This window comes from Pyxicephalus adspersus, chromosome 5 (genome assembly GCF_032062135.1).
Source record: "Pyxicephalus adspersus chromosome 5, UCB_Pads_2.0, whole genome shotgun sequence".
Taxonomy (NCBI): domain Eukaryota; kingdom Metazoa; phylum Chordata; class Amphibia; order Anura; family Pyxicephalidae; genus Pyxicephalus; species Pyxicephalus adspersus.
The window spans coordinates 116877049-116899730 of NC_092862.1; the positions used below are offsets into that span (position 1 = coordinate 116877049).

Sequence of the window (22682 nt, forward strand, 5' to 3'; positions counted from 1 at the left end):
CCTTTTATGGGAGAAACATGTAGGCTAATTTATTCTTTGATTTACTATTTATTATTTAAATTTCTTTGCTTATCATCCTCACACTCTGGCTTTAATAAATATGTGCATAGACCTAGACCTAAAATAATGATGATGGTACTTTCGTGATATAGACAACTAAAATTTGGACATATTTAGTGGGTATTATGTACATTGTATAGCAAATATTTTTGGATAATTCTCTATCACATTTATATTAGCTTGCTAGGCTTCCTATTCTAAAACTGTAACATTAAGGCATTAATTTATTAAAGCTCTCCAATGCTGGAGAGGATACACTTTCATCACTGAAGCTGGATGATCAAACCTGGGATGGATCTGGTCCAGAATTGAAAACACTTGCTAACAAATAACAAATTACTTTTAAGAAATCCATTGCAGGTTTGCTGGATCACCCAGATTCACTGATAAAAGTGTATCCTCTCCAACCTCTGCTTTTTTTTTGTGTCATTAACAGCAGCCTTCTCCAGAAATACGCTATCATTTAGAGAGGTATACTTTTTTGCAATATAATGTGCTCATAAAAGTTGCAGGTTGTATAAAGGAATTTTTATCAGTGTTTTTTTAGATGAAAAGTCAAACTTTGAACTTCAAAAACAATTCAGTGTTTTCTGTTTATTCTTTTGGTAACATACACTGTGTTTTATTTTGACCAGGATCTAAAGTTAACTTCATGCTAAGAGTTCATCGCTTTGAGAAATATCCACTGGATCTGTATTATTTAGTTGATGTCTCTGCCTCGATGGCTACCAGTATAGAAAAGTTGAACTCCATTGGATTTGACTTATCTCAGAAAATGATTGACTTTTCCCATGACATTCGATTTGGATTTGGATCATTTGTAGACAAGCCTGTTTCACCTTATATTAGTATTCATCCTGACAGAATAAAGAATCAGTGCAGGTGCGTATAAAAGTCCTTTACTAGACTTTTCAGTGATTTACGATAATACAAATGACTACGATTCAAACCTGTTGATTGCATTATTGTTTATTGTGTTACTCCTAAAATTGAACACTTGTAAATATTCTCCTGTTCCACATGTTACCATTCACTATGGATTATTGAAGAAATGAGGCTTCAGTGAACAGGAGTGGTGTTTTGAAGATTAGCAATAGGTCGATTTCTGTCACCCATGATTCTCAGAAATCTTCCCTTTTTCCCTCCCCTAGGAAAACTATTTGAATATCAGTTTCCAGTCATACTAGAGGCACTGTGTCTTGCCTTTTAGTTGTGTTGATGTACAGTTTGACATTCAAAGCCCAACTCCAGTATGAACCCAAAACTATTGCTGGGGGATAGGACTGAGTACACAGATGCTGGTGGTGCCAGCGAAGTTATGTATCGACGTATGCGAAAGCCAACCATAAGATAATGCTAGGAACAGATCAATATGACCAGTGGTCCTTTAAAGGCCCAATAATCAACCTAAATATAACAGTAGGTATATTTTCAACATAATAATACTTGCAGGTATCAAAATCACTAATAAAGAAGTAATTCAAAGCCAATTCTGTTATATCGGTATACACATAGTTTTATCATTTTAATATGGTCAAAAAACTGCAACATTCTGGGTATTGTTTGGTAAATCCCTACTCGTATTTTAAGATAATACATTTTCAGCCTCTGACTGACATATTTCAATACAGTCCCTACCTGAGCATCCACAAGTATTAATTCTGGGACCAAGATTTGTTTAATAGTTCCTGCCTTGCTTTATATAAGGACGAGGTCCCATCCTCTAAGTCCCACTGAATATCCTGTCATACCCCTTTGATCTTTTTTTGCTCAAGCCAAACTTATAGTACGCTTTGAACTAATTACCTTCATACCTATCATTAACCCCACTACCAATTGAATTTCATATATATACCCTTGGGGAAGTCTGGTTATCCTGACCTCATGATATTTATTGGGAGTTGGTAAACCCAACTTTAATATTGTAACAATGTAATAATGTCAAATGTTGTTTTGCTAAATACACTTAAATTTTACTTATCCACAAAAGAAAACTTTTTTTTCTCTTTATTTACACTTTTTGCAAGAAAACTGCAAAGAAAGAGATTTTATTTTACAATTTTATCTACAATTCCAAACCGTTCTTCTTGCATTATATTGAAAACCAAAAGTATTATGGCACCTCTTTAAGCCTTGCCCTGAAAGTTCTAACTCTGGCATCTGTAAAACATGAACTAAATTAGGTTCCTTGTTTTAGAGGTAACTTATCCCTCTTTGTAAAAGAGCTGAACTCAGGCACATTTTCAGCAGAAACCTGGCAAATTGTCATCAATATTGTAACTTTAGTCAGTTTTTAGGATTTGACAGTGGCATCATTAGGTGGCATCATTAGAGATACCTAACCTGTGAGTACATAAGGATATAAGTATTGTTGATTAGCTCACTGCACCAAAAAGTAATGAGTTGGTAGTAGCTGGTCTATTCCCGATTTGGTGTCAGAAAATATTGTCTTTGATGTCCATTTCAGCAGTCACACAATAAAATGTAAACAATACAACTGGTGATAAGTGGTCCTGTAAAAACAATGTTATGATTATGTTGGAATGTGTGATTACAAAGCAGGCTAGAATGAAGGGATCTGAATGGAATTCATTGCCTAAGAAGTCTGTCATTCTACCCTAATTATTTTTTTATACATTTTAGAGAGAATTTGTTACACAGCATATTCAATATTTATATAATATATATTCAATATTCTAAATGGGACTAAAATACCTCCTTCTAAAAAGATATCAAAGGTTGTGTTTGTGGATTTAGTGTAAATAGTGGATGAAAGGGATAGCTGAGTCTTTTCAGTGGTATGAGAAGGGGTTCTATGGACTTGATTTATGATAGATCTCCAGGCTGGAGGCTGGAGAGAATACAGTTTTATCAGTGAACCTGGGTGATCCAGCAAACCTGGAATAGATCAGGTCCAGGATTGAAAACATTTGCTAACAAATTGCAAATGACTTTTAAGAAATCCATTCCAGATTTGCTGGATCACCCAGGTTCACTAATGAAAGTGTATCCTCTACAGCCTTGGAGATCCCACATAAATAAGGCCCTATTTCAGGGAAATCTCCATTTCACCCCTGACATAGCTGTGATCGGTTGAAGTACATTAAGAGCAAAGTGATATGCTCGGTTGATAGACCTTTGCCTGTCTGCTCATATTTTAGTGAGCAAACACTCCAATTTACAGGGAAAGATATTTTTGGACATTTGACAGATTTGGAACACAGTAATGTTCCAGTCCAGCTAGTTGGTACACATCATGTTTTGGCCAAACTGTTGCACATCAGTGGCCCAATGCTTTGTACAGCTATTACTTGTTCTACTTGGAGAGTAATTCAGCCATGGCATAATGATCCATGAACCACACACCATTCTATTCAACACAATTTGATTATATCCCTAAGATACTAGGAAATGTGTTCCTTAACCTTCCTAGCAGTAACCCCGAGTGTGACTCGGGGTAGAAAAAAGTTACTGAAAGCGGTAACCCCGAGTCACACTCGGGGTTGGTAAACCTATGGGAGGTAATAGTAAATAGAGCCTTACCTGATCCGCCAGCATCCTGCGCCGTCCTTTGCCGCGAACTTCTTCTTCTTCTTCCTTCTTCCTCCGGCCGGCTCCTGCACCCGATGAGTCAACGGGGAGTTTGTGTACGTTGCCCGCGGGGCGGGAAATTCAAAATAACTGTATTGAATGCAATACATTGGATTTATATGTGTAAAAGCAGTACATTGTTTTCAAGGACATTAATTTTACAGTATATTATAATAGTATGAGTATAATATGCATTTTTTTAAAAATTAATTTTTTTTATATATATATAGATTTTTTAATTTATTCAATTTTCTTTTTTTACATGATTTTGTGTTTCAAACTTTATTATACTCATGCTATTATAATATACTGTAAAATAAATTTTCATGAAAAACAATGTACCGCTTTTAGACATAAAACCGGAAAGAAATGAACCGCTAGGAAGGTTAATGGACATCAATAGATGTGGCCACAAGTATGTAAATCCTCTATTGCACTTATTGTTATCAGTTTTCTTTATAAAGTGTGTTAAAATTTAGGATTTGAATTCTGATTGGGAGGCATAAACCATGCTTAGCTTTCAAAGATCAGAGCAAACTAGATGTGTTCTGTGCCATCTGTGGCCCCTGCATTTTCCACATTACATATTTATATTTCAGTGATAATATTGGTTTCAAAATGAGCAATGCAAAACACATTTCTGCTTTGAAGTGTATTCATATTGAAATAAATCAACATCAAATCTGTTTGTATATTGTACATGGGTGGTTGGGTGGTAGAAAATAGAAAACATTAAATGATTTTAGTGTCACAATAGATTTTCTAGTTCTGTTCTGCATTAAACTTGTAAATACTGTTGTAAATTACATTGCTGTACCATGCTAATATCTAGTATATTTGACAGGGATTATAAACTGGATTGCATACCACCTCATGGGTTCATTCATAGACTGTCTTTAACAAGCAATATCACGCAGTTCATACAAATTGTTAGTAAGCAGAAGATCTCTGCAAATATCGACAATCCAGAAGGTGCTTTTGATGCTATGCTACAGGCAGCTGTTTGTCATGTGAGTATGTTTTTATTTAATACAAGCTATATCCTGCGTACTGTATATACTGCACTTTTAGTACATAACGAGAGCCGTACTATTGTTTGTATCTAAATTACATAAGGGTCTATTTTTAAAATAGTGAATCTGACAGTCACAGAAGTATTTTCTGGTGCACAGTTTTCTAGGTCCATGCCTTTCAATGGCAGTGATTGATTCCCAATCAGGGAGAATAAATTCATGTTTTAGTGAATGACAATTTCACTGCTTTAAAAATAGACCCCATACAGTGAGCTGTACCCTTGTTCTTAGTTTACCTACAATTTCCAGAAAGTTCATCTTCTCTATTGATAAATAATATAATATGTAGGGCACTGCAAAGAGATGATAAAATTCTTACACTCACACTGATTACATTTAAAAAAGTACTTTGTGTTAATGAATACAGTGCTGCATTAAGGCTTTTGTTGATTATATTTGGGCTTCAGATGCAGCATGTTGTTAACATCAGTTTTAGACACATTATTAGAATATTTATTACAGGTGCATTTGATCTACTGACCTGCATTTGATCTTCTTCAAGTGGCTATTGAATCCCCATAGACTGTTATAAGAAGAAAGGGGTTCTAACCTCCTTTTTTTTTTACAATGGCCATTAATCTGTGGCTTTTAAGTCTGTCTGGTTCTTCATCTTGAAGGAACCCCTATTACAATAAATATTTGACCTTTTTTTAATTAACATTCTCCAAAACTGGAGAAGATAGATCATAATATGAGAACATGGGTGATCCAGCAAACTTGAATGGATCTGGTCCAAGACTGAAAACATTTGACAAATAATTGCAAATGATTTTTAAGAAATCCATTTCAGGTGTCTACATCAGATAGATTTTCCCATTATAGTCTATCTATTCTGGTTTTAGAAAGCTTTATTAAATCAGGTCAATTGTTCTTATATAAAACTATGAATAGATGAAGATTTCCTGAAAAACATATTGATGTTGCATTATCAATTCTATTTGTTAATCTATGATTTGATTAGGCCTTTGAAGATCAGAACTGTGAAAATCTTAATTAATCAACTTGGTAATGTGTTTCTCATTATATTTCAGAAAGATATTGGCTGGCGAAAAGAAGCAAAACGACTAATTATCCTGATGACAGATCAGACTTCCCATTTAGCACTTGACAGCAAGTTAGCTGGCATAGTCACTCCAAATGATGGCAATTGTCACCTCAAAGATAATGTTTACACTAGGGCAACAGATATGGTAAGGATACAGAAATATTTTTCCCTATCAATATTTCAGTTTCTCAAATAAAATGCACTCATAGCACCCAATAATAGGAAACATATTTGAAAGACATCAAATGGTACATATAGGGCCAGATTTATTAAAGCTCTCCAAGGCTGAAGAGGATACACTTTCATCAGTGAAGCTGGGTGAAACATAAAGATGGTCTATGAAGGTCAGATGTGCAAAGCTTGAACATTTGCTTCACAGAGGTATAATTAGCGAACAGTGAAGGTTCAGAACCGATCATTACCTGTGCTCTTTACTTTAATTTAGAACAGTCATTTTCTGATTAGAAAGTCCAGAATTATCAGCATTTTCTGCACTTTTGTATTTATCAAGATTTGATATGAATAAAAACATTATTAGGTAACTGTTTATAAACCTTCAGACACTGAGAATCATTTCCTATTCAAAATGCCCAAAAACCCTTAAAGATTTAAACAATTTTATTAATATGTGTAAATGAACCTTTCTATGTATAGTTTATTTTTATCTGTGTACACGGGCAGCCTTTGATCTTTTTATCTCACTGCCCATTAAGAACATGTACAAGTCAGAGAGGAAAGGTGTAATGTGTTATTACTAGTGATTTGTAGAAAATGTTTTCCAGAGACATTTAAAAAATGTACATATATTAAATAAACTTTATATTAATACATGCTAATTAGTTTAATGCCCATGCAGTGTTTAAAGATTTAAGTGGCATCTAACAAAAAATACTTTTCCTGAAAAGTTTTTTTTAGTGTTTATTACATAAAGTTTTTTAGTATCAGTGATTTGAATAATATGGTTTTTTCTTGTTTTACATATTGTTAGCTTTTTTTTATTTAAAATCTGTTTGCACAATTGTTTACAGTTTAGTTACACTTCTTTCCCCTCAGGAACATCCATCATTGGGTCTGCTTGGCCAAAGATTAGTTGACAACCATGTTTATGGGATGTTTGCTGTACAGGGAAAAGCCTTTGACTGGTACAAGGTAAACCATTGTGAAATAATTATTGTGGCTCATTATTTGTTGATACTTTCTAAGCTAATTTACCATTTCACTTCTGCAGGACCTCATGCCATTGCTGCCAGGGACAACAGCCAAGAAATTTGATGTCACTGCCTCTAACATCAATAATTTGGTGGTTGAGGCTTACAAGGTCAGTGTGGTCAACAGGCAGATTGGTCCTTTATAAAATTTTTGTATTCATTTTGGTTTTAGAGTTGCCAATTTCTTGTGCCCACAGCTTAGTTTTCCTAAAAACAGGTGTAATATGTGGACATACAACTTTGAAGGGAAAATGTCTAAAATATCTTTCTATCATTATGGTTATTAACCCTAAAAGAATAAAAGTTGAATTCCCGGGAAAATATATACAGATGAATACATACTAGGTGCTTTTATACCTGCCAAGGGATTTGTATTCATCTAGTTCTGAGATTTTTTAGCCCTGCCACAACACAAAGTCAGGTGGATGGCACCACTTCATTTGTTACAGTTAGTGAACAGAGAGAGTGGTCTCACCTCCTTTCCCCCCGCCTACTGACTGGACAGAAATAAAAAACTGCAGCAAAATGATGTGGTGAGATCTCTGCTCACTCAGTTTTCTCTATCAGTCAGCTTTTTCCTGATCAACACAATTGCATTCAGCATCGCTTTTTGTCCTATAGCACAGGATCTGTCTTACCCAATCTATGTGCTGGTGTACTGGGGATTGCAGAGGAGGCTGATACCAGGTCTAATAAAGGCACATAGATGCACTCAGACACACAAGTTGCATTAAGAAATGGTTAATACAAACATCAATGCAGTAGTCTGTTTCTTTTTATATCTACCCAGAATTCAGCTCAAAGTAAGTTGTTCTTTCAATTGTACAGTGTAAATAAATTTCAATTGTAAACCTAAATCATATTTGTAATGTGTAGGTCTGTGAAGCCCAGATCATTAGTGCAAGCAAAACTTTTTTTTTGCTTGTGTACTACCACCTATTCTCTCATTGAAAATCATTAAACACTTGTGCATGTGCTTTCATGGGAAAAAAAGTCAACAATACATTTTATGCTTTTATTGTGAAAGTTGAATGCTTACTTAGGTTTAGTATTGGTTTGTTTTAAATCACAGCCTTATCTCCACATGATCCAGAAAGGAGGAGCTCCACAGGTATAAAAGAGGATATGACTTATTATAAGGAACGTGTAGGCTTGCAGAAACCTTGTGGGCCTTTCCATATTATTTAATGTTCAGCAATTTCAATTGTTTTTGACATGTTTACTTTTAAAAACCCATTTTTAATGAAAAAAAATCACAATCCCAAAATGCTGATGAAATTATTTTTTCATAGAACCTACATCTGCATTTTGTTACGTGTTGAAACATTCAGTAAATTTTCCCCCCACTAAGGTTTTTGTTCTACCACAGAAGTGTGTTGCCATGTAGTTTGTGAACAAAGCTTACAGTACATTCTTTATAGATAGGGAACAATCCATCTATTCAGCCAAACTTCAACAAATAGCCTTTTCATGGTGCTGTAGAAAGGGAAGATGAATGTTTTTCTAAATAAAATTTAGGATTAATTATGGTGTTTTCTTCCAGGCGCTTGTCTCAGAAATGAAGATTCAAGTGTATAATCCTATGAAGGGTATTTCTGTAAATATTACTGCTATCTGTCCGGATGGAAGTAGACATTCTGGAGTAGAGGGATGTCACAATGTAAAAAATAATGATAAGGTAAGTTAAAGCCTTGATATCCTACACAGCTTTGAATATCAGTGTCTCCTGAGGTTTTTGCTGCTCTGCCTGCATTGTATTAATCTAAGTTTGTAGTTTAAAATTATCCTTTTTATAGTAAGAATTCATTTTTTCATCAGAATTCTACTGTTAGCCTTAAAGGGCAACTTCATTTTTAGTAAAGTTGTTTTTCGAACACCCACCCTGCTGGCAGCTGCATACCATAATACACACCTTTAGGCTTCATGTCAGTTCTTCACTTTTTTGGCTGTACTTGGTGCTACACTCCTTTACAGAAAGTCTGCTTCATTCTCTGAACCATTGGCATATTACTATTGCTATAAACTGCATAATGGTGGCCTCTGGTGTTGTCCCCATTATACCATGGGCAAAAATCAATTTCAGGACAGTCATTATTGATAGGACTTCCAAGGTACATTATGAAAAAACATCATATGTTAATACATTGTTGTTAAAAAAAATTGATCCATATCTTTACAGACCATCCAGTTCACATAATAATATTCATAAAATGAAATATTGCCCACATAGTTTACATCTTGATACTTAGTACAGAAGTGTTCCTAAATGCGTTTGGCCCAATGGCTTAGAAACACTAATATTGCCGTATTAATCATATGCAAATGTCCCAGTTATGTCTGGAATACCTTGGAGTCCTACAATATATCTTTTAAGGCTATCTTCTCTTTGGACCTACAAATAGACCTAGACTTAATTTAAAATAAAAAAAAAAAACCTTATATATGGGACTGACGTCCTGGATACATTGCGACATTGAAGTGACTACATTGGGACATTTGTGTACGATTAGTACACCAATAATGGTTTTTCTGAGAACCTGAGGGTGCCTGCACAGCATAAAAACTACAACATTTGGCTGCTTCAACAAAGTAATAGTACACATAAAAAAATCTATTTTTGTCTTTCTTCTGTTTGCTTTTGTAGTAATTAGTGAAATAGAAACATGTATCCCAATGGGAAAGGAATCCCTAGTAACAAGGATTAACCTGGTCCTGTTGAAGCAGCATTTATCATCTATAGCAGTGGTCGCCAACCTTTTCGGACCTACAACCACTAAACCTATGGGACCCGGACCGTGCATGCACGGGGAGCTGTGTGTCACTCATAGGGAATAAACTTCCTCTATAGTGATGTCCAGAGACACAGCCCTCCCACTTGCCCTGAGCCTGCAATCCATACCAGAGACATGGTCCGTGGCTCTGGGTTATTCCCCCCAGCGGGGTCCTTCTCCTTACCCAGAGCCAAGGACCACTGGTTGAACTTGATGAACCTATGTCTTTTTTTCAACTTGACTAACTAAGTAACTGTAATGCGCCTGGGCACACAAACCACTACCGACTCCAGATATCCTTGAATAAGGTTTATTCAGAATGGTACAGCACAGCAAGGGTTAAGTCCAATCAAGCAAGGTACAGAAGGATAAGGCAAAAGCAGGTCAGTAACAATCCGAGGTCAGGGCTGGCAGCAGGCAGAATGGTCAATAACAATCCGAGGTCAGGGCTGGCAGAGTTCAATCAGAGTTAGGTTCAGACCGGGTCACTGAGGAGATGACAAGCAGAAGTTTTAAACACACAAAGACACACCCAAGCACACTGTGGTAACAGAGGCTATAGCGGGCAATGGGGTGATGGACAGGCTCTCCTTAAATAGCCAGGATGACCAATCACCTTGCGCCACCTGGCACTGTCTGATGGGAGACTGAGTAAATCCCCTGCAGCTGATTGGCCGCAGGGAATTCAAACTAACTATGTCCCGCCCTGGGGCGAAGCAGCCGAGTGCCACGCCCTCGGGGGGTACAAGAGGGACGCATGGTAACACGCGCACCTCTTCCCACAGTACCCCTAGGACGTGCACTACTTTGCACTTGCACAGTGCTGGGAGCAGGAACCACATTCAAAGGGATGCAAGGGCTGCTGCCTGGCTGATCAGTAATTAGTCCAGGGCGGATCCCTCCGCCTGCAGAGACAGACAAGCTGTGAGCAGAGGAGCAGCCTTGGTTATGCTGCTTGCTACTGAGGGGTCTCCCTCTGTGGCTGGGAACCCCAGGGACACTGCAGGCTCGCAGGGCGGGTAAGTTCCTTACAGTAACTATTAGAATCCATCACATGTTGAAATAAATATAGGGTACTGGTCATAACAGACAATGCTCAGTCTAGTTAGCTCTCATGTTGGAAATTAAGGCAACTATTTATAAGGAGAATATGAACAAAACATTTATAGTTTAGGAGGCATGAAATGAACAGTTTAGAGAAGGAGATAAAAGCTTTATTGGCCAAATTATGAACAAGAAAAAGAAATTCTGAATTTTAGTTATGATGACAGCAGCCTTAAAGCAAACATGTTAACTTGTCCTTATTCAGGACTATTAAAACTTAAAAATAGTTGACAGGTTTGCTTTCTTATTCAACCACAGAACATTGACATGACACAGCTGTAAGTCACATGTTTATTTTCTTATATATTGTCTAGTGTTACTAGGAAGCATATACCACAGCATTGTTGCAAATCATGACCCCTGCTGTTCATGCACACTGACATTAACCGAACAAAGCAAAACTAGAAAGATTTATTAAAGGTTATGGCATATTTGCTATGGATACTAAAAAAAATATACAAAAAGCAAAAAAGTCATGCTAAAAGGTTATAATTGAATTTTGCAAACAAAAAACCTTTCAAAACAAATTTACTTTTCTAATAATGCCTTGGTTATGTGACGTTTTAGCATAGAAGAAAAGTTTGTTTTTTTAATTTTTTTATATGTTTGTAAATTAAAACAACACTTTTGCCTTATCTATCAGTCATTTTGTGGAAATTGTAGCTATGTCTATCAGCTGCATGTATTCTATGTCCTAGTTCCTTGGAAAAACAAAGTTTGACGTTCTTTGTAGACAGTTCTAAAAATTAGCCTCACCTTTAAAACTTTACATGCTGCAGTTGGCCTTTGTTTGACCTGAACATCTGTTATGGGAAATGATTGCACAAACTGTAGATTAAAAGTGTCAAAGGCTTCCATCTGCACTTTCCACCTTCAGTTTAATTTTTCATCATTATGCACTGTTGCCAAATTTTCTAACCGTGTCCCAGCTTTAGTTCTAGCTAATGTTCTCAATGTTATATTTCATTCTTTACTGTGGAAAAAAATGGATAAATAGAATTTTTTAGACATCTTCCTTTTGGGTTTCTTTAATTGTAACTGCAGATCTTGTCTATAGTATTATTTTTTTGGTATATGCACAGGAATTCAAAACAGAAAAACTTTTTAGGCAAAGTACAAAAAACTTTTATTGGAACAATTAAAACATTGTATTTTAAAAGTATTAATTAAAAAAAAATTTAACACATGGTGATATAACCAATTAAAAACATTGTAGCTACATAGTCTCACATATATGAAGATTTTGACGTGTTTTGCGGATGTATCCGCTTCCTCAGGAAAGTAATGTGGAGACCTATTGATACAACATACTTAATTTAGTAAACACAGAAAAAGGTCAACATTTGTTTAATTCATTAAGAGCATTAAAAACTGTATGTACTTACTAATAAGTTCAAAATACCACTATCTGTGGATACCTCCTCAAAAATCTGCACAGATCATTCATGTGGAGGGAGCAGTAGCATGACAAGACACAAGGTCAGGAGCATCAAAGCTGCATGATAGCAGGTGCACCTGCAAACATTTATGTTTAGTCCAAACAGAATCCTTAGATTATTTAAAACTTACCACATTAAGCCCCTTATTTCTTTCATGTTTGTGTTTTGTTTTTGTTTTTTTTTTAAATTCACATTATATTTTTACATTAGAGAGCATCAAATAGGAAGATAATATTAACCTTATTGGCCCAAATATAAGTGTCCAATATCAATTATGCCATTCTCTTGTTATAGCAGTATAAATAAAGTCGTAGAAATTATTAGTGTTACTTAACAATGTAATTCAATGATATCCCAAGTTTCAACACCTATAGAAAATGTATATGGTTCCTGCTCACCTTCTCTAATAAGTTGCCTATATTAGAGAAGGTGAGCAGGTGAAGAATTGTGAAGAATTTTTGAGGAGGTATCCACAGATAGTGGTATTTTGAACTCATTAGTAAGGTTTTTTGAAAAAACTCCTGAGTACAAAACAAATTTTTAACCTTTTTCTTTGTTTACTAAATGAAGTATGTTGTATCAATAGGTCTCCACAATATTTTCCTGAGGAAGCGAATACATCCACGAAATGTGTCAAAATTTTCATATATGTGAGACTATGTAACTACAATGCTTTTAACTGGTTATACCACCGTGTGTTAATTGTTTTATTAAAAAAATGATACTTTTAAAATATAATCGTTCTGTTTGTTTTAAAAAAAAAGTTAAGTTTTTTTGTACTTTAAGTGACAAAAAAGTCCTTCTGTTTTGAATTCTTGTGCATATACTAATATTTGGGATGGGGCACTTAAATATAAAGCTTTTTGATACTACCAATTTTGTCAAACTGACCACAAACAAAATGTTTTTTTTTTTGGTTTTAGTTATAAACTTTACTATAAACTTGTTTATTTAGGTTTATCATTGTGTTTTTTATTCTAAATTTTACTAAGAACCATGTTTTTCAGGGTTTTTAGGGTTAGGGATAGGGCTATTGAAAACTGAGAGTTGGGTCCCAGAAAAATGTTTATTGCTCCCTTATATTCCATTGTGATCATCTCTGAACTACACAATTGTTATTTGTTACTCTGTTTAGTTTTCATCTTTCTCTGATTTCTAATTTTTCTATTGTTATATGGGCCTTGATTTATTAGTAGACTAAGTATTCAAATCTGTAACTTATTTTAAAGCATTTATCATGTCTCTAATACATTCATCAAAATATAATCATATAGGGCAATGATAAAGAACGCAAACATATTTGAATTGTTTAATTTTTTGGTATTTTCTTACAAAACCTGCTGAAAGGAAAACTTCACTGCATTAAAATTAAGGCTGCATCTTAACAGAAAGCACCATAAGTTTCCACATCATATCAGTGCGGTGGTAGCCCACCACCCCAAAGTGCTACAGGTGGTTCTAGAATTTTCAGGTAAAGAGAGAAAGAATAGATTCACTCTTGCTTTCCCCTAAGCAGTACTTGTTGATTAAACAGCATATCTACAGGCCCAAACACCTATTTATTAAAGCTCTCTGGAGGGGATACACTTTTATCAGTGAAGCTGGGTGATCCAGCAAACCTGGAATGGATTTCTTCAAAGTCATTTGTTATATGCTAGTAAATGTTTTAAATCCTGGATCAGCTCTATTCCAGGTTGGTGGATCACCCAGCTTCACTGATGAAAGTGTATCCTCTCCAGCCTTGAAGAGATTTAATAAATCAGGCCCAATGAAACATATAGTGGGGGAAAGGATATCCCTAAAAAATACTACTTACAGAGACTAGTCATATCTATTGGAAATCAAGGAAGCTCCATTTGTGCTCTGGAAAGGCAGACTTTTATAGAGTAAGTATGACGTAGGACCATTTAAAACCTTGCTTAATGCCTTGTTTAATGTTTAACAATAAAACTCTAAAGAGATCTGGATCTATAAGTCACTGACCCATTGAGATTGCTTTCCCTGTTCTGTGAAGACCTCAAATGGGGACATAAAGGATGCCTACTTACTATCTCAAGCCCCCCCCTCCCCATCTGCTGCTCCTCTGTCCAAAGCCTGCTATGTAGTCACTGGACATTGGACTGGCAGGGGGGGAAGTGTTTAGTGTGGTTGGAGGCCGGAGCTTAGGTTCACTACTTAGGTGCATACTACAATGTTAGTGTGCTCTGACAGGGAAGCTTTTCATGTCATGGAAAATTCATTTTTACCAAATCAGGTCCTATATCTTTGCTTTCGTTGTCACATCCTTCATTCTGTCCACCTCTGAAAATATAGCTGCCATCCCAAAAAATTGATTTCCCCTGTTATTCATCCTTATACACTGCATTGTAATAAACCTTTTTTACCTTCAAGTACAAATACTTTGTACGAATCGTCTCACATTTTTTCCGGTTTTAGTACATGTCCAGTACTCCATTTATTGAGCCAAAACAAAGCAATCCAATGAAAGGAATATTGCTAGACAGATTGATTTAAATTTTAATCCCCCATGTGCTGCATTGCCAAAAGGACAAAGTGTGGCTAAGTGAAGCCTTCATGTGGGATGGTATGTACTTTTCCCTTAGCCATGGAAGGTGTTAGCTGTACAAGATGCTTTTTAGGAGGTTCCTCCTCTCTTATTCGTACATCAAAGCTTTTTGCATTGTATTCATAACCCCCCACTATCTCTCATTGTGAGGAATTTTTTTAACCCATTTCCTTTGTTCTTCTTTCCTTTCCCTAGTTTTGCTTTAAAGTATAAATCTACATAAAGAAATATACAGTCAAAATACTATAAGTGATTTATTGCAATAAATATTTTTATCCAACTCTTTGGTTGTCCTGTTTGTTATATTAGGAAGAAGTAGAGAAGTCAGTATAAAGAAAATGTGAAAATGTTACTCATTTTTTAAATATATAAAAATATATATGTATAGGAGTAATAGAACTGCAATCCAGGGCTCCATTAAACAGATTTTCCCTCACCTCCTTCTGTGTCACTTTCTGTAACTGCCTGTCATTGGCTACCCCTATTTAATGTATGGCACTGAGTATTATGTTGGCGCTATATATATACTCTTTATTATATTTAATAATAATAATACTGTAATACCTTTCTATCTTGCTGACAAAGGTTTAAACACAGACCGAATAAATCTGACGGGTTCCAGCCTCTTTGTACTCAAAGAAAGCATTTTTATTTCTGTCTGTGTTGTTTTTGGAGCGTTCCCTCACTTCCTGTCTAGCGAAACATTGTCATCAGGACAGAAAAATAAGGGTACATTTCATTAGCTTATTCCTGACCTATATCAATAAGTGGTACTGCCTATTGCACAAACCTGGTAATGCATGTGTATGTAGTATAATTGCTATGAAACCTTCTTTATACCTTTTTGATTACCAGTATTTTATTATGATCTGTAATTTGTATTCCTGTTTTCCCTGTTTAGGTTCTATTTAATGTAACAATTACGATGGACAATTGTGATGTAGATGGGGGACACAACTACATCATCCTTAAACCCATTGGTTTCAATGAAACCGTAAAAATAAAGATACACAGGACTTGCACATGTCAGTGTAACAGCCCATTGAGGCAGAAGGAGCATAAATGCATAACTGAGGTCCATCCAGACTGCCCTGGAGTTCCATGTAGAGACGGTAACTGTAGCTCTGGAGAATACGCACATCTGTCAGGAAAATGTAAGCACTCCCCCACCGAACCTGAATGCAGTGGTCAGGGAATATGCCTATGTGGAAAATGCTACTGTCATGAAACCAAACTGGGAAAAATATATGGGAAATACTGTGAAATGGATGACTTTTCTTGTCCATACAACCAAGGAAAATTGTGCTCTGGTAAGTAGCTTGAAAATGTTAGAAAGCCTGTGCTGTTTTTGTTATTAGTCCTTATATAATAATTTTAATTATGGTATATAGTAACTAAAAGTAGACCTGCTGGTGATATATTATTGCACAGTTTTAATATAGCGCCTACATATTACGCAGCGCTTTACGAAGTCCATAGTCATGTCACTACCTGTTCCTCAAGGTTTCTTACACTATAATAACTCGACCATAGTCGTATGTCATTACCACAGTCTAAGGTCAATTTTGGGGGAGAAGCCAATTACCCTAAATGCACATTTTTGGAATTTGGGAGGACACCAACTCAAACACAGGGAGAACCTGCAAACTTCATGCAGATAGTGTCCTGGCTGAGACCTAGCACTGCAAAGGCCAGAGTGCTTACCTCTGAGCCACTGCGCTGTATAAGAAGGATGCACTCCTCCCATTTTTCAGAAACCAGTGACTTCATCATGGCGGGAAGCTATCAAATTGGCATATGTAAGAAGTTCGGATTCAGAGAATAGGATTATTTCTTGTACTTTATTTTTCAGCCTGGCCAGTAACCAAAGAACATGAATCAATTGTGTTTGATAATAAAGGTTCTAATAGGATTGTTTGAAAAAGTGTAGAATCCTAATTAAAGTAAAACTTTAATTTGCAGATTACCGAAAGTTGTTAGCTATTTTACATTTTTTATGTATGGTATTGTGTTTACCGTTGCTATGTAGCTTAGGGATTTCAAAACAGAATTATTATTATTATTACTATACAGTATTTATGGAGCACCAACATATTATGCAGCACTGTACATTAAATAGAGGTTTTAAATGAGAGACGGATACAGACAGTGACACTGGAGGAGGAGAGGACCCTGCCCCAAAGAGCTTACAATCTAAGAGGTGGGGGAAGTAACACACAATTTATTCTTTGCATAAACAGTACTGACATGATAACCACAAAGGAAAAAGCAACACTGTGTACTGCGATTATTGTGGCTTTATTTAACTGTTTTATTCATTGGCATGCTGAAGAAATCAGTATGAAATAATTTAAACTTGACGTGACAGGACATTGTCCTGCTGAAAGTAGCAATGGGAGGATGGGTACAATGCACTCATAAAGGAATGGACATGGTTAGATGTTTTCATTACCTACATTGTGGAATGTGCTACTGAGGGAGAAAATAATTTGCTATGATGAAGTGCAGAGACTTTGGGTGGCTCTGGGTGGGGAAAGAACAAAAAACTATGTCCTGATGGCTAGCTCCTTACTAAAGTTCTCAGGTCAGCTTCTTATTTGTTCCAACAATTAGGTTCTTTTTTCTTGGACTCTTGGAGCCCCAGGGAGGAGAGATTCGTGATCTGTAACAGTCTTATCCAAGCCATATTACTTGCAGGTCTGTTGGTGGGCCCCGGAAAAATTCAGATTTTCTTTCTGCAAATAGCACTGACATCATTTGGTCAGTCTTGTTGCATTGGATGCGGCTTAACCAGTAGGCGAATAATCAGAACAAGAGTAAAAAAATATTTCCCATAATTATTACTCATTGTGAGAATAAATGCAATACAGTAAAGCATGGCATTTCTTTTGCTCATAAAACATATATTATGCATGTTTTCTAGCTGTTCATTCTTCCTAAAGTATTCCCATTGCATAATGTGGGTTACACAGTACTTTCTGTGTTTCTGCTTTTCGTAGGAACACCCAGGCTTTTATGTATTATCAAAAGTGTCCATCTGGTAATAGGTCAGGAGTTAGAAGTGAATTGTCCTGTATAATAACTCTGAGCTGCATTCTCAGGAAATGAAGGCCTGCAATGCTTCACTGATTAGTACTCCCTCTCTATGACTGAGTCTGCAGATCCCCTCCTGCTCTGAACTCATCTAAACTGTGAACATGTATGTTATTCACAGCGTGTGATAGGGCATAAACTATGAGAGCGAAGCACTATATTGTAAATGATTTGTGCTGTTTGTTATTTTAACCACAAACTCCTCTGCAGGGGAGCCATTAAAAACACCACTGAATTACATTAAAAATGTTGAATGTTTTTTCTAGACATCCTTGGAACAGGATCATTTACACTAGAATGTCTTTGGCTTATGAATTACAGATCATCTTGTAAATGATATTGTAGAAGGGACGTCTTAAAAAAAAACAGCCAATGTGATGCTAAAACGTGTCATAGACATTAGAAAAGAGCACACACGTTATAATTGGAGGATTTTTTCCAACAAATTTTGACAGAAACATGCGGTCTTGGATCACCTGAATGTACAGGAAAAGGGAATGTGAGCATGATTTTCTAAAACTAATTCCAAAGAAAACAATAGTGTCTGGGTAAAAATATCCAACTTAGCTAGATTCTTTTAAGATCACTGGGCTTGGGGTGTCGGCAGTAGTCCGCTAGTACACATAGACATCAATCCAGGCATGCAGGTCAGTTTAAGTACTATCTGATGATCTATAAAGTAGTCAGCAGCCAGTTAGCCAATGTAGCAGACAAAAGGCAATTAGGGAGCTAACATAAGTTTGCTTTAGCCATTTGGGCATGGATAAGGCGTGTTGGTAACCTGGTTCTTTGAGGAGAAATTAAGGTTAAAAATTGTACTTGTCATACAGTACCAATTCTGTCAACCAATCATTTGCAAATCCTTGTCAGTGACCACTGGAAAACTTTAGTCTGCCCTAATCTTCCACCGTGAGTTGAAGACATAGAAGTCTTTGGGAACATCTCTGACACTAAAGCTACGTACACACGTCAGATTTTTATCGCCCGATAATCGGCATCGGCCAATTATCAGGCGAAAATCTGCCGTGTGTACAGTCGGTGTCGTCCATCGTCCAGACGACCGACCTGCCGGATCCACGGACGATGGACGACAGCGGATCCTAATGAAAGGGAAGGGGAGAGCGCACAGCAGGGTGCCGCTCCGTCGCTCTCCCCCTCCCCTCTCCATAGAGCAGAACGGTGCTGTATGTACAGCACCGTTCATGCATCGTGCACTCCCTTGTCGTTGGAAAGGATCGTGAAAGAAAAATTGGAAGTGTGTACGCAGCTTTACAAAAACAAAAGATGAGAAGCATATTATTGTGCATTCCTACTAGTACACCTCTAAACAGTTCCAATTTTCAGCTCTAGGAATATAAAGTACTTCTTAGAAGTGATTGGAGTTTCAATGGATAACAGATGAGTCCGCACACATCAAGTAAAGCTAAGCTGATACAACATCCAATGCTACGCATACACTATGCAATTTTCTCTCTATAGTATTATCAATTAATATTGAATTGATTGGTATAGAATCAAACTGAATTCCTATAAATCAGTATTTTGATTTTTACCATTTTATTTTATTGCATATAGAGCACAACACAAACATTGCTTTAATTACAATACAGTGGTTAACCACTTGACAAAAAATGCCTTGTCCAATTTATTATTATTATTATTATTAAACAGTGGGCAACACTGGGCAAAGTAGTTCAGAGTTAGAGAATAAGATTATTTCTTGTACTGCATTTTTCAGCCTGGCCAGTAACCAAAGAACATGTTAGCTATTTTACATTTTTTAATGTATGTGTGTTTACCGGTGCTATGTAGCGTAGGGATTACAAAACAGAATTAATATCATCATTACTATACAGTATTTATATAGCGCCAAGATATTATGCAGCACTGTACATTAAATAGGGGTTGCAAATGACAGATGAATACAGACTGTGACACAGGAGGAGAGGACCCTACCCCAAAGAACTTACAATCTAGGAATCAATTTTCAGTTAACTTTTTTCCCAACAAACAATCAGAAATAATATTTAAGTTAACTTTATTTTGCTAACATGCATTCAGATATGTAAAAAAAAAAAAGGGTCCGTTATTATTTCCACTTTATTATTCTTAGTAGTTAGTAGGAGACAGGGTTCTTTGTTCCTCGTTAACATCGACAGATACAATATACTGAGAAGTAGAGATTCCTAATATATGTGGTAAGTCTTAGGATATCATAACAATTTTTCATTTTTTTTTTTTCTTGGGAGGGTTATACAAAACATTGTAAAAACACAGGTCCAGGCAGAACCAGGAAGTTTATTGAAGAAACATCATATAAAGAAAAAGCAGTGTAATCAATTCCAACCATGGAGAGAAAAAAGGAATGCACATTATTGTTGATTTTTATTTTACTGTGTCCAGTAGTTGTTAAAAAAAGGAATGTGTAAACAAACAAAGCATTCCCTTTGTGAATGCACTCTGTTTGCTTTTAACACAAAATTATGTTTCATATAGGATACTTCACCTTGCTCATTGTTTTTTGCCATATTTACTTGAAACCATTAACTTTTATTTATTCTTGACCCCACACATGTCTATTCTATGCCCTCCATGAGATGTGTTGTATGAAAATGGTCTCTTCAGTTTGAGTTTGTTTTTGTCATTAACAGTTTGCTTTCCTTATGCTAGGTAATGGGGAATGTGAATACGGCATTTGTAAATGCTTCAACGGCTGGGAAGGTGACCGATGTCAATGCTCCTCATCAAAAAAAGCTTGTATGGATGCAAATGGACTTTTATGCAGTGGGAGGGGAACTTGCATGTGTGGAAAATGCGAGTGCACTGATGACAAAAGTTTTGGGCCCTTGTGTCAATACTGCTCTGGATGTAGCAATACCTGTACAGACAACTGGTACGGCTTGCGTTTAAAAAAAAGTTTTTCAAGTAAAAGAGCTAAAATGTAATATATTTATGTATGTTGTATTCTGAAAGCTAGTAAAGATCCGTTAGAAGCAAGCAGTTTGCATTACACTTTTGTCTTATTTTTTCAGTGTGTAGTTGGTAGAAATAGCAGAAACAAACCCAAGGATTACTCACCGGTCCCCGTTCCTTCCTGGACATCATTATCTTCTCCTCATTCCAATCTTTGGCTCTCTTGATTGGCCAGGCTGGGATGAGACAAATCAATCACCGGCGCATGGGAGGTCGTTTTTTAATCAGTTAAACCCATCCACTCTACCACTGTTAGTAATGTATGAGCACTTTACAGAGATCCCTGTTGTGTTCTGTAGAGAGGAAGGGGAGAGGGAGGCTCCTCGCTGTTCTTGCCATTAGTAAACAGTAGCAATCATTAGCATCAGTTGTTGAGCTACCCATCACGGTGGATCCCTAGACGATAATCAAAATAACGTTGCGAGATGACTGTATATTTTCATCAGGGGCAATCATGAATGACCATCTCAGATGAACAAAATCTAGTGTTCCTAAAAGGCTTAAGAGAGTAGAATAAGATAGGAGGCCAGGTTGGAACAGGTACTGGTTTATAATCCATCCCATAGTGACTCAATAGATGGCATTAGCCACATGCAGCTAAGGCTGGCCCTTTATATTTGCCATTTAACTTGATTTCTAGGGATTGTAAACATTTCAAAAGTTCAGATCTGAATACTTGTCAATGTACTAAATGATTTGGATCAACATAACAGCCAGGCAAATATAATATTTAAAAGAAAATGAAGAACAGAAAAATGTTTCTTTTGAATTAAAAGAGCACAATGTAGACCAACTCACTAGACATAATTAATTGAGAATATAGTAATATGTGTACTGGAAGCCTCTGTACAATAACAAATGTGATGTTTGTTGCATATTACACAGGAATTGTGAGCAAGCTCAACACTCTTTGAACCGCACTATCTATCCAATGAAACCTTTTAAAACCAAATGGAGCACACTGGTGTACTATATGGATCAGACTTCAGGTACGTTGGTCACATATATACATTGCCTGTTTCTTTATAACTATAATAAAAATGTAGTTCCCTAGCAAATAAATAATAATTATCCAAAATAAAATTGGAAACATTATCACGTGTGTGATTTGGGTCAAAGGTTGTAATTAATTTTAGAATGTTTGCATTTAAGACATTGTGACATTGTGTGATTACAAATATCCATATTGAATCTGTATTTGTAATCTGATCTAAAAATGTAATTTGATGTCAAAATAAATAACACTGTACAAAATTAAAATCACATGCTGATGCAGGCAACATCTGACCATATAATGTAGTTCAAACTTTAATGGATCATTTAAACTAAAAAGATTCTTTTAAAGTTTGATGCTGGAAAGAATGAGTCATTCATCATTTATATTTCTCAGGAACTTTAGAGATGAGTTCTCTGCATGAGTTCCCAACTCCACCCACCAGCTGTAGTCATTTTGAGGGGGTGTTGTCACCGCCTCAGTTTTTTTTATATTGTGAAGAAAAATGCAGAAAGATTTAGGGTCCTGTATTTCCTATAAGAATCTAAAGCTGATGGAGAATTATGTATGATGATTTAGCCCATATCACCCTTTAGTAATCTGGATATATCACTAATGACTAGCATATTAACCGCTAAAAAGTGGTTCACTGCAGTCATATTTCATTTTTTACTTGAATAGAATTACAAATGTTTTTTATAGGTGTAAAAACTTTATATTCTATATAACTAACACAATATTTTTTTTAATAAAGACCTTGTAAAT

The 22682-nt window shown here is 36.0% G+C and overlaps 1 protein-coding gene across 1 annotated transcript in view; it reads left to right on the forward strand.

Moving 5' to 3' along the window:
• Positions 1-22682, forward strand: part of ITGB8 (integrin subunit beta 8) — an 87178-nt gene that overhangs the window by 46235 nt on the left and 18261 nt on the right. Inside the window, exons 4-12 of the mRNA XM_072412548.1 lie at positions 696-942; positions 4496-4661; positions 5756-5914; positions 6823-6918; positions 6998-7087; positions 8521-8655; positions 15759-16167; positions 20621-20843; positions 21809-21912. Of these exons, the coding sequence (XP_072268649.1) occupies positions 696-942; positions 4496-4661; positions 5756-5914; positions 6823-6918; positions 6998-7087; positions 8521-8655; positions 15759-16167; positions 20621-20843; positions 21809-21912 (1629 nt within the window). The remainder of the gene's footprint in view (positions 1-695; positions 943-4495; positions 4662-5755; positions 5915-6822; positions 6919-6997; positions 7088-8520; positions 8656-15758; positions 16168-20620; positions 20844-21808; positions 21913-22682) is intronic.